Source organism: Anomaloglossus baeobatrachus, chromosome 12 (genome assembly GCF_048569485.1).
Source record: "Anomaloglossus baeobatrachus isolate aAnoBae1 chromosome 12, aAnoBae1.hap1, whole genome shotgun sequence".
NCBI lineage: Eukaryota > Metazoa > Chordata > Amphibia > Anura > Aromobatidae > Anomaloglossus > Anomaloglossus baeobatrachus.
Window position 1 is genome coordinate 55,901,444 of NC_134364.1, and position 13,999 is coordinate 55,915,442.

At 48.1% G+C, this 13,999-nt stretch overlaps 1 protein-coding gene across 2 annotated transcripts in view; it reads right to left on the reverse strand.

The window, feature by feature from the left end:
- Positions 1-415: 415 nt before the first annotated feature.
- ESR2 (estrogen receptor 2) overlaps positions 416-13,999 on the reverse strand; it is a 79,599-nt gene continuing 66,015 nt past the window's right edge. For both annotated transcript variants that reach the window (XM_075330785.1, XM_075330786.1), the window contains 2 exons: positions 8,974-9,154; positions 416-2,053 (listed from right to left, as the gene is read on the reverse strand). In XM_075330785.1, the coding sequence (XP_075186900.1) occupies positions 1,870-2,053; positions 8,974-9,154 (365 nt within the window). In that variant the 3' untranslated portion in view covers positions 416-1,869. The remainder of the gene's footprint in view (positions 2,054-8,973; positions 9,155-13,999) is intronic.

Sequence of the window (13,999 nt, forward strand, 5' to 3'; positions counted from 1 at the left end):
CTTCAGTTGATGTTGTGAACGGGTTCTTCTTCACCAAAGAAAAGTATGCGGCGATCATCCACCACTGTTGTCATCCGTGGACGCCCAGGCCTTTTTGAGTTCCCAAGCTCACCAGTCAATTCCTTTTTTCTCAGAATGTACCCGACTGTTGATTTTGCTACTCCAAGCATGTCTATCTCTCTGATGGATTTTTTCTTTTTTTTCAGCCTCAGGATGTTCTGCTTCACCTCAATTGAGAGTTCCTTAGACCGCATGTTGTCTGGTCACAGCAACAGCTTCCAAATGCAAAACCACACACCTGTAATCAACCCCAGCCCTTTTAACTACTTCATTGATTACAGGTTAACGAGGGAGACGCCTTCAGAGTTAATTGCAGCCCTTAGAGTCCCTTGTCCAATTACTTTTGGTCCCTTGAAAAAGAGGAGGCTATGCATTACAGAGCTATGATTCCTAAACCCTTTCTCCGATTTGGATGTGAAAACTCTCATATTGCAGCTGGGAGTGTGCAATTTCAGCCCATATTATATATATAATTGTATTTCTGAACATGTTTTTGTAAACAGCTAAAATAACAAAACTTGTGTCACTGTCCAAAAATTTCTGGACCTAACTGTAGGTAACACAGGAAGAATTACATATCAATACATGTTCATTGGGAGCACCTAGGAAAGGTTCAGCTAAAGTCAATGTTTGATCCTTTACCAAGCAGGACCATATAGACAGAAACTCGGCCACGGGCAGCCCAAATCAGGTCAGTAGATCAAGCCAAGATCTTATCCCTTGTCATGCTGCAAGGCTTGCTAAAGGGTAATAGTGTCTTTATGGCAATGCTTCATAGCAGAAAAGCAAACAAAATAGGTAAATACTAATGATGAGCGGGCACTACAATGCTCGGGTGCTCAGTACTCTTAACTAGTGATGAGTGACCACTACCATGCTCGGGTCTCGTAACTAGTGATGAGCGGGCACTACCATGCTCAAGTCTCGTAACTAGTGATGAGCGGGCACTACCATGCTCGGTACTCGTAACTAGTGATGAGTGAGCACTACTATGCTTATAAGGTAAATTTGCATGTGTCAAAAGTGACTCAAGAAGCTACACCCAAAAGTGCAATGAATCACTATGGGGGATACACAAGGCGAATCATCTCTTGGATTTACCTAGTACTCCGGTTTATTCGTACAATTTTGGATATTTGTGACATAGAGCAAAGGTCTGATGGAGATTCCAACAAACTACACGACTACTTCATTAACTTTTTAAACAGATTTTGCAGAACAAGAAAAAGGAAAAGAACAGAGAAACCAGCGGTGATGCTAAAGGGGGTAGCAGTCAGATATGGGCCCTGGCACCTAAGATGTCCCAAAATCCCCATTGCCCAATAAAAAGACAACACTATTGGGTCCACTGAGTCCCAGACTGCATTTAAGGCTTCAGAATCAATGAGGTGCTAAAATGCCCTCTTCTCCCTTTTTTTGGCTAGCTAACAATACTATGTTCTGGATCATAAAGGGTACTGGGTGGTAGAATTCTCAATGTTTCAATGAGGGGATGTTGGGCATCTTGGACCCTACATGAAGGCCACCACAAGTAGCCACCATTGGGCGTATGCCTTGAAAGAATTCTTCAAAATCGTAGCATCACGACACAACACAGTGCAGAAATAAGTATAAGGCTTGGTGCTGCCAATCAAATATGTACAAAAAAATGCAAATTGAGCAAATCACCTGAGATTCCCTAAAAAAAAAAAAAAAGTCATCCTCTTGAAATGACTATACAAAATCTCCATCTCCGGTGAGGAGCGGCATGTAAACAGGGACAGGCTTTGTTCTACCACATCCTTTTACATCGCGCCAATCCTTTCTGGATTATTGAGGAGGCTGCGCCACAGCGTCCCTAGCGTCACTTTCCGTTTTGGCACTGTAGCTTGCGGGTGACATCTGCTTTCTGTGATCCCGCAGCGTATGTGCGTTCAGCATTTCCAGCAGCAGGTCGTATACAGGCACCACGTTCTTGCACTTCATGCTAAGTAGATGCTCCATTCCTTTGTTACTAAAAAATATTTATATATATTAATTCCATGATGGGTAAACGATGGGATCATATCTACATTGTCATCTATAGCCAGCATACTACCCTATAACTGAGCAGCAGGATTATCTTAAAAGGGCTTCATCACCTATCTGTAGGACAGGCCATTAAGTCAACGAGGGTCAATCTGCTGATTGAAGAGGTCACCGTGCACTGATAAAGGTCATGAATGGCACTACAAGTTCCTACTCTTTTGTATGGGAGCAGTGGCATACTGCTAATGGTGGAAGATCTTATGGACACTATGGGGCCTGTAAGATGGTGGGGGGGCCCTATGACAAATTTCAACACCACCCCCTCCAAGCGACTCAATTTCAACAGCCTCAGAATACAGTAGAGGAGGTACGGTCCTCTCCATGTGCCACCATTCAGCCTGTGTCTGTGTCTCAGTGCAGTAGGCCCGATGACAACACTAGCGCACACCCATTACATGTACAGACTGAAGCAGCTCATTGGCAGAACAGGACTTGGGGAGTCATTTTTTGTTAGTTGCTACTAGTCATGGCAAACTGTGCAGTCCATAATTTTGTAATGAGAACTTCATACTTTGTGAAGACGACTGTAGCGGGCAATCATAGTGTGAAGCCCCGCAGGTGTCGTTGATGCAGTGTCGGTGCATTACCTTCAGGGACTCCACGGTTAGTCTGGATCTGGTCACAGGTAGGGAATCTTCGGTTTTGATCGTGACGCCACTCTCAGATTTGCGGTCAGAGGGGACCGCCACTGCAGGTTAGAGGACGCCTGGGGCTGATGGTGGGTGCAGTCGGGTGTAGTAGCCTCCTGAGAGTGAGGCAAGCCCCAGGGCCCTTTGTAAAGCTGTAGTACCACAAGTCGCAGAATGACCACACACAGGCAGAGTGTCTTTCAGGGTTTTTACTCACTTCAGGTGGCAGGGTGAGTAACCCGGGCGTAACTGGGATGAACCAGGTGGGAACCAGGTATCCTTCCGGCTGACTGTATGAGGGTGACTACAAACTCGCCTTCCTTAGCCCTTGGTGGTTTGGGGTGACCCCGACTTTGAGTCCCTATGGGGGTCACCCAGGGAAGATGCTCCAAGCCTCTCTCCCCTTCTTGTTTTGCCGTGTGCTTGTTCCCCGGGCCAGGCCACTCCAGCCTCTTGCCTCCTGTGACCTATGGGCCCTACTTGCGGTTACGTGGCTGCGGCTTTTGGTTGTTGTGGTGTGGGCTGTAAGAGCCCCACACCGGCAGGTTTAGCAGGGAAAGGTGAATCTATCCTCGCTTCGGGATCTGCCGCCCGGTTGGGCCTGGTGCTCTCTAGAAGTCTCCTTACTTCCCACTCCGTGCACTCTCTAGCTGAAGCTGGCTTTCAGGCAGCACTCCTAGTTGACCGTTCTCCCCCGTCTGTAGTCACTGCGCGGGCGCTGTTAGACAGCATCAGCCCCACAGGTCTGCTCCTCACTGAGCCCTCTGGAGTTCTCCTTCTAACTGACTCACTGCTCCTCCTCTCCTGTTCTTGCCTACGCCACCTAGCAACCAGACTCTCCACCACACCCCTTGAGAGGAGATGGAGGCTACACCCCCTCCACTATTCCAGTGAAGGTCAAGGCTTGCCCCCTCCTGGGATCCCCAGGGGTCCTCTCAAAGGTACATGTGTGAGACCTGATCACTATGCGCCTGTGTTCCACACCCCTGTCAGCCTTCTGGATTACCTGTATTGTACTGTCCCCAGCATGGGTGCAGTACTCAGTGGTGCCTGACCAGGTCAGGGGCGCCACAATAGCATATATCAGAAAGGGCTTTAGAGGACATCAAATCATATGTGGGGGGCTGTGGAGGTGATCATACAGTGTAGGGGGCTGTGTACAGCAATTCAGCAAGTGTGGGGGACTTTGAGGCATAGAACTGTGTAAGGAGACTGTGGTGGACCACCATACATTGTACGGAGACCATCAAACAGTATGCGAGGGGCTGTGGTAGACCAGCATATGGGAGGCTGTAGGGGACCACCATTATAGTGTGTGGTGTATCATACCATGTGAGGGGACCATTATACCATGTGTAAAGATGCTGTGGTGGTCCATCACAGCACATGTGGGGGACCATCTTGCAGCATGTGGGGGATCATCATACTGTTGTGGGGGACCATCATATCATGTGTAGAGAGGGCCTGTGGGGGACTATTACACTGTATGTGGTTAGATTGTGGGGGACCATCATACAGTGTGTGAAGTAGATGCGAGGGACCATCATACCGCATACCGTATGTGGAGAGGCTTGTTGGGGACCATCATACCATATGTGGGGAGGCTATGGGCACCCATCATATTGTGTGTGGGGAACAATCAGACCATGTGTAGGGGACTATAATACAATGTGTGGGGGGGGCCATCATACCATGTGTAGGGAGACTATGGGGGACCCTCCTATCATGTCTAGGTGAGCTCTGGGGGACCATCATACAGTGTGTGGGGTGGCTATAGGGGACTATCATATCAAGTATGTGGGACCATCATACGAAGTATGGGGGACCATCAAAGCGCAAGTGGGGGACCATCATAGTGCATGTGGGGAATCACTACATCTTGTGATGCAAATATTATACCATTTGAGGGGAGGCAATGCGTTGCCATCATACTGTGTGGGGAACAATTATATCGTGTGGGAGACTATTATACTATGGATGGGGAGGCTGAGAGGAACCATCTCACCACATGTGGGGGATCATCCTATCGTATGTGGGGGACCATCATACCGTGTGTCGGGGACCATAATACCATCTGTGGGGGCCAACATAGTTCATTTGGGGGACCATCATAACGAGTGAGGGGGCAATCATAATGTATGTGGGGCACCAATACACCTTGTGTGAGGACTATTATACCATGTATGGGAAGGCTGTGCGTTACCATCATACCATGTGTGGGAGACTATCATACCATGGATGGGGAGGCTGAGAGGAACCATCTCACCACATGTGGGGGATCATCCTATCGTATGTGGGGGACCATCATACCGTGTGTCGGGGACCATAATACCATCTGTGGGGGCCAACATAGTTCATTTGGGGGACCATCATAACGAGTGAGGGGGCAATCATAATGTATGTGGGGCACCAATACACCTTGTGTGAGGACTATTATACCATGTATGGGAAGGCTGTGCGTTACCATCATACCATGTGTGGGAGACTATCATACCATGGATGGGGAGGCTGGGGGGGGATCATCTCACCACAAAATGGGGACCAACATACTACATATTGGAACCATCTCACAGTGTGTGGGGGATTATCATGTCATGCTTGTGGGGGACTATCATACAATGTGTAGAGGGACCATCATCCCATATGTGAGAGACCATGGATGGTATGATGTACCCTGGATGCAGAGGCTGTAGTAAACCATCTCACTGTGTGTGGGGATCATCATACCGCATGTGGGTCCATCATACCTTGTGTGGAGAGGCTGTGGGGGTAATCATAGCACATTTTGGGGACCATCATAATGAATAAGCAGGACAATCATAATGTGTGTGGAGCTCCATTACACTGTCTGGGGACCTTCATACAATGTGTGGGGAGGCTGCGCGATATCATAATATTGTGTGTGGAGGACAATTATACAATAGGTCAGAGACTATCATACCATGGATGGGTAGGCTGTGAGGGACCATCTAACCGCATAAGGGGAACCAACATACCACATGTGGGAACCACCTCAAAGCATATGGGGGACGATCATACCATGTGTGGAGGACCATCATACCATGTTTATGGGTTCATCATGCCATGTGTGGGAAGACTGTGAGGGACCCTCGTATCATGTGAAGGTGATACAGTATGTGGGGTGCCTATAGGGGACCATCATACCACGTTTGGGGAACCATCTTACCTCATTTGGAGGATCAACATATCTCATGGGGGCACTATCATACAACAAATGGGGAACCAACATACACAGCGCATGTCGCCCATCATGCCATGTGTTTGGGACCAGCATACCATGTGTGGGAAGACTGGGGAACCCCCCTAACATGTAAAGGTGATTTGTGGGGGACCATCAAACAATGCGTGGGGTGGCTATAGCGGACCATCATACTGCATGCGGGGGACAATCATAGTGCGTCTGTGGGACCATGACCATCATACTACGTGTGGGAGACCATCATAGCGCATGGGGGGTATCATTATACCGTATGGGGAGAACAATTACACTGTGTGTGTAGGGATAGTGATGAACCATCTTGCTGTGTATGGGGCACCATCATATCACGTGTGGAAGACCAACATACTGTGGGTTGGGAACCATTACACAGCGTGTGGGTGACCACCATATCTTGCATTGGCAAACACCATACCATGTGTTGAGAGGCTGTGAGGATCATCATACAGTGTTTGTGGGACCATTATGTAATGTGTGGGTGACCATCATGCAGTATGTGGGGGACCATCATGTAGTGAGTGGGGGATCATTATGCAGTGTGTGGGGGACCATCATGCAGTGCGTGGGGCACCATCATGCAGTGCGTGGGGCACCATCATGCAGTGCGTGGGGGACCATCATGCAGTGCGTGGGGGACCATCATGCCATGAATTGGGTACCATCATACAGTGTGTGGGGGACCATCCTCTCATGTGGTGGTGAATTATAGGGACCATCAAAAAGTATGTGGGGTGGCTCCAGGGCATCAAGATATCGTATGGATTATCATTATACCATTTCTGGCAGACCAACATGTGTTTCAAATTTTCATGCGGTGTGTGGGTGACCATCATACCATGCATTGAGTACCATCATAAAGATGTGCGTTTCGGATTTTCATGCAGTGTGTGGGTGACCATCATATGGTAGACAATCATGTTTTTTGGATTTTCATACTATGCGTGGAAAACGGTGTGAAAGACCATCATACCATGCATTGGGGACCATTATATCATGAATGCGAAGGGCACGTGGGGGACCATCATACCATCTGTGGGGCACCATCACACCATGTTTCATGGACCATCACATTGTGTGTGGGGGGTCAATATACCTTGTGTGAGAGACCATCATACCAAATGTGGGGGACCATCATACCGTGTGTGACGGACCATCATAGTGTATGTGAGGGACCATCATGCAGTGTGTGGGGAACCATAATACCTATTGTGGGGGGCTGTGGAGGATTATTATAACATGTATGGAGGGCTATGGAGGATGAAGATACTGTGTAGGGCACATGTGGAGGACCAACATACCACTTGTCCATAACCATAGTATAGTGTAGGGATGGTTGTTGGGAACCAAAATTCAGTGTGTTGGGGGAGGGGGGGCTATGGCGGATCATCATGCAAAATGTGAAGGGTCTGTTGGGGGCGATCATACTGTATGTGGAAGTGCTGTGAGGGACCATCACACAGTGTGTGGGGAGGCTGTAAAGGACCATCATTCAGTGTATGGGGAGAGCTGGGGGACCATCATACAGCTTGTGGGGATTATCAGACCATATGCGGGATCCATCATATTGTGGGTGATCATCACACCGTGGGCTCATAATACAGTGTGTGGATGACCATCATACCATGTGAGGGTATGCTATGGGGGACCATAATAACGTGTGTGTGGGGATGATGTGTGGGACCATTATAGTGTGCTTGGGGAACTATCATACCATTCGTAGTGACCTTCACACCATGTGTGGGAAAGCTGTGGTGGACCATTATACTGTGTTTAAGGGATCATTACACAGTCTGTGGGGGAGAGGCTGTGCCATCATACTGTCTGTGGGGGTAAGATTATTATACCATGTGTGGGGGAGGACCATCAAACCAGGTGTGGGGGAGGACCATCAAACCAGGTGTGGGGGAGGACCATCATACCAGGTGTGGGGGAGGACCATCATAACAGGTGTGGGGGAGGACCATCATACCAGGTGTGGGGGAGGACCATCATACCAGGTGTGGGGGAGGACCATCATACCAGGTCTGGGGGGACCATCATACCATGTGTGGGGTGCACCACAATACCATGTGGGGGGAACCATCATACCATGTGGGGAGCATCATACTGTGTGGTGGGGAACCATCATACCATGTGGGGGGGAACCATCATACCATGTGGGGGGGAACCATCATACCATGTGGGGGGGCACCATCATACCGTGTGGGGGGGGCACTATCATACCGTGTGGGGGGGCACCATCATACCGTGTGGGGGGGAACCATCATACCATGTGGGGGGGAACCATCATACCATGTGGGGGGAACTATCATACCATGTGGGGGGGAACTATCATACCATGTGGGGGGGGAACTATCATACCATGTGGGGGGGGCAACATCATACCATGTGGGGGGGCACCATCATACCATTTGGGGGGGCACCATCATACCATGTGGGGGGGCACCATCATACCATGTGGGGGGGCACCATCATACCATGTGGGGGGGGCACCATCATACCGTGTGGGGGGCCACCATCATACCGTGTGGGGGGCACAATCCTACTGTGTAGGGGGGCACCATCATACCATGTGGGGGGGAACCATCATACAGTGTGGCGGGGGCACCGTCATACCGTGTGGGGGGGCACCATCATACCGTGTGGGGGGCACAATCCTACTGTGTAGGGGGGCACAATCCTACTGTGTAGGGGGGCACAATCCTACTGTGTAGGGGGGCACCATCATACCGTGTGGAGGGGGGAACCTTCTGTCATGGGTGTGTCACGGGTGACAGACAGTCATGTGGTTTCTGGCAATAGAAGGTCACAGCGTTGACTTGACTCGATTAAGGTTTTTGGATTTTTTAGCCTCACTGCCAAATTAGATGCCATCTGCTAGTAGGTAATGTTAGATTAATAAGTTGAAATTAGTTATTTTATTATGTAGCGTACTAATTACTGTACTGGTCTCTGGATTACTTTTCATTGTCTACATACCTGGCATGTCTAACATGTGATAGAAGCATCAGTAAATTGGCCAGCCGGGTGGACTGTTGCCGGAAAGGGATTCCACTCTTGGCAATGACCCAGACAAGTCCATCAGTGACCGTATTTAATAACTGGTGTAATTTCCGACTGCTGTCCGACTCCTCCTCTGAAGTGGATAGTGGAAACATGTCTGCAGATCACAAAGTGGAAATTGTGCAATTAATTTAAAATATCCCTGTACGGATAATATGGCATCATGTCAATATGAGCTGTATACAATAGAACACAAGAAGCTACGGGAGCCCAAATGCAAAATCTGCCACGGCTCCCACTTAACGCGCCATTTATAAGAGGGTCTTATGTGACAGGAGGACTTGGGTGCCACCGCTACATTTGCACCCCTTTATGCTACACCTTTGATCACCGCAATGTCCACTGCTGCAATACACCAGGACATCTTTGTGCAATACTGAAAACATCTCACAGCTAGAATTACTTGTCATTGCTCGTCTACAACACTTCTCTGCATCAGTTTGTGTATTGTGAGAATTTCTAATTTGTCCACTCTACTTCATTTAGAAGTGCCCAATTATTCCCTAATGGTGGATTTCAAAACTTTATTGAAAAAAAATAATAGTATGTGAAAACAGAGGTTTCAAAAGCAAATAAAAAATGAGATTCAGTGACACTTAGAACCACATTTCTATTCTAGTGTTTAGTCAGTGTCTCCCTGACATGTTTCGCCTCAATCAGGATCTTCAGGGGCTTGGGCCCAAAACTGGTACTAATGCAAAACTGCACAGTATGAAAATGGGGGTGAAGCTCTGTGTGTCAATGAGCCCCATTTTTAACATTTCAATGGGCTGTATTGAAAAAGTAATACAAGTTTTAAAATACTTTATTAGGAAAAAATTATGCACTTGTTACTTAAATTGAGCAAGAAAAGGGTCATTCTGGGACATATGAATTGGATTATAATTTTTTTTAGCCACAACCTTTTCATTTGTGCCTATAACCATAGCTACAAAGAACCTGCGTGCCTCTATACAGACTGTTTGAAGCGCGGTGTTTAGTCTTTAGGGTAATAATGTAGGCCCTAATAGGGACTGGAAACAGAGATAATAGCCCCCCTTTTCCACTATATTCGGTCAGTTTTTACATATAACTATTTAAGCAGTAAAATAACATTAGTGTGCAGTCATAGAGAATGTCTGTAAACCAAATGAAGAACTAATTCGATTTCCTCCAGTCAAGTAATAACGTTTAGTCAAATTAAGCCGAGCTCTGAACTTATCGGACCAGTCATGACCACAAATTAAGGAGTTGACTGTGCCCGTGTTTCATCTGTAAAGTGAATATCTGCAGGAGCTGCCTGCTACATACACACACAACTAGAGCCATACACTGGACCACAATAGCACACTCTGTAATTGTCGCGGGCGGGGAGGACGCCGCTGCGCTGTGCTCGTTAACGCTCGGGTCCGGCGCTGCTGCGACGGCTGCTCGGTGGCTCGAGCGGTGGGCCGGATCCGGGGACTCGAGCGGTGCTCCTCGCCCGTGAGTGAAAGGGGGTGGTTGGTTTTGGGGGATTTAGTCCGTGACGCCACCCACGGGTTGTGGCGAGGTTGGGCACCACCGCTGCTGGTGATGGGGATCCCGGGAACGATGGTGGGGAGCGGTTGGGATGTTGTTTTCCCCCCTCCGTGGGTAGGGGTTGGTGGTCCCGGGGCCCGGTGAGGTGACGGGAAGGCAGGGCTGGCAAGGTGCAGGGTCGCCTGGACGGCGCAGCACAGTGCCGGATGGCACGGTTGTACTCACTCAGCCACAAATGTACGCAAAGTCTCTGGTAAACCAAACGGCTGGATGGACGGGTCCCGCAGCCGGCTGCTGTGGTTTCTCCTGGACGGTTGGTGGTGGCTGCCTTACCCTGCACCTTTGTGTATGTTCGGTCCCGATGGCTTCCCAACGGTAACCCGCTCCCCAGCGTGTATATGTGCCGGAGGAGCCCTTTTGCCCGCAGGCTCTGTGCCTTGGAACTCTAGCTGTGGCGGTAGCTGCATTTCCTTCTACTAGTCGGACGGTTGCCTTCTATCGGGTCTTGGATGTTAGGAGACCCCTGGGGTTCCGGTCACTGACAGATTTGACCTCTTAACGGCAACTCCAAGCCTGGTCGGGGTCCACAGGCCCTGCCGGTGTGTGCTGGCTTCACTTCGCTCCCCGGTTCGGTACCGGCGGGCCACCGCTCGACCCCGGTTCTACAGTTCTGCGTTGATTCGCCTCTCCTGCAGACGGCCACCACCGTCTGCCAACCTTGCTCTTAGTGCCCGGGCCACACACCCGGACACGGTCAGTTTTCTCCTTCATTCCTCTCACTTGCACTCCCTAACTCAACTGCCTTCCTTCTCCCGCCTCCAGGACTGTGAACTCATCAGTGGGTGGAGCCAACCGCCTGGATCCACCCCACCTGGTGGGGACATCAGCCCCTGGAGGGAGGCAACAAGGATTTTGTGTCTGACTGATGTGCCTGCCTCAGGGTGGGGGTGTGTGTTGTAGTACCTGTGACGACCTGGCTAGTCCAGGGCGCCACATAATCTTCTTCTATATGGACCTCAGGTCTATTGCACATATTGCGCTAGCACATAAGCTACAGTTAGTTGGTCCATGTGTGATCCAAATAAACAGTCACTTATGGAGGGAGATAACACAATATCTTGGGATGTGAACTTTTGACAACACTGGGTAAAAAGGATGGACCTAGTGTGAAGATGATTCGCTCATCTAGAAATGCGAATGGTTCCTTAAAGGGGTTTTCCTATGGATCTCACAGACCCTGTTGGCCGATGTAATCGGAAGCTTGTATCACCCTTTTAAGTGGATCACAGACATCCAACCTCGTACTTTGGCAGTGAGGGAGATGGTCTACTGCTGTCATGTTATCTGAGATATCATGAGTTCCTACTGTAAGATGGCCTAATACCTTAGGGCTTCTCATACCATACTCAACTCTCAAAGCTAGAGGAGAGGAACAATAGTCATCCATCTCAGGCAGTGCAGCCATTGGATTAGAGAATATAGAGGTCTTGGGCCTTCACACCAAGCAACTGACTGTATGGATGGAGTCATGGACTTAAACATTGACACAGAAGAGATCGCCAAGAGGAGTGAAGGACCTCCTGATCTCAAGAAATGTCAATCCTGTGAACATTGTGATGGAAAAATATGAGAATATTGAGTAACTTTTTTTTTGGGGGGGGAAGGGGGGGGGAGTAACCCTTTGGGTTTTCTGTTTATCAGATCCTTAAATTCCCATCTCCACGCTTATATCCCAATAAGTAGTAGGTATAATAATAATATTAGCAAAGACCTCCAATTAGAATCGTAGTATAGTTCTCCTGATATAGCCATGTCTCTTACCTCATGTGCAGGGCATTGCAGCTTAAGTATCCATGGTTACATGCACTCATATAGTGACAGTTAATTACTTCTTACTATTTTGCTATTTGTCCCATCATGTTTTCTTCCTGTACAGTTATTTTCCCAATCTATATTCATGGTGTTTTTTACAGCCTACAATAAGTCATCACCACCAGAATATGATGATAGGAAATAATATTTTTCGTCAGAAAATAAAACTGGTAACTACCGGAATAAAAAAAAAAAATCCGTTTTCTTCTAGTATGAGTCTCTTCTCTTCGGCAACAGGAGCAGATACTGTATGATTATCGTTTTGGAAAAGGAGGTCAAAAAAGATTGACAAATTATATTGGTGGCGAGTCAAGAAATTCAATTAGAGAACCCTCTAATCTTTAAAGAAGGTGTCCAGGATTTTATTTTTTTTTTTAAATTGCATCAAAAGGAGTCAAAGTGTAAAAATAAGAAAATAACCAATACTTACCTGATGGCCGTCTTTTTTTTAGACGTCCTACATGTGCACACAACCTCTGCAGTCAATCATTGGCCCCTGCAGAGATGCCAACATGAAGTGCAAGTGAAAGGGACGGGTCATTCTAGAAGAGAAGGTCTAGTAAACGAACTTGACAGATGTATAGCTGGTCGGTCATGAAGGTTGCATACAGTGGGTGGTTTGTGGCAACGGTGGAAAGGAGACAGAAGGCAAGATAGAGTGAACCTAGAGTGTGGACGGAGTCACAAGGTGTAAACAGCATTGTAACTAAAGACTGGTCCTCAAACAGAGTGACCCCAGACAATAGAGGATGAAACCGTAACAGCCAGGTCCCTTAACCGTCAAGGTATTGGGTTAACTTCAACTGGCACGTGAACATAGTTAACCAACCGAGCGGTTTCCTGCTAGACGTCTAGAAGTGCAAATCTTTACTTCGATCATTATGGGACCCATAAAGACATTGGACATTGGACTGCAGGGAAGGAACTTGACCATCAACCGTCACAGTGTGTGATCTAACGCTGAACTGGGTTGTACTGGGACTTGCCGGCCCAGTTAGATCGGACACAACCCAGACAGAAGTTGAACCGTGTCTGATAATGCAGAGTTAAACTGTAACGTGTTGGCAGAAATGTGCGCCCTATCTGGAACATAGCATTGTGAAAGAGAATGAACCGGACAGTAAAGAATTGCTGATTAAAGAGAACAGTTGGTCTCCTCGTGTGGGGTCCTGGCCAACCAACACCAGCGGGAGTATGCAGCCTACATGGATTCCGAGCCAGCACGGCTGAAGTCCAGACACCCATCCAGGACCATGTCATTCATGTAGCGTGCCGAGGTGTCCAGAGTCAATCCCACGCCCACGACTACTGCCTCGCACAACTGTACAGTCTTATTCATCTCAATGGACCTACTCACCAATTCCAGATGGCCCCATGGATTGTTGAGACATAGTATATGAAGGAGAGCCTCCATATTTATTTTCTCTAATTGTAGATAACTCTTGTAGCCAATTTAAGACACAACTAACACTAGGAAGCTCTCACAACCTTAAAATGAGTATAACACCATTGTCAACCCAAGCAATGAAAGATGAACATTAAACAAAACTCATAGTGAATGTGTTGGACC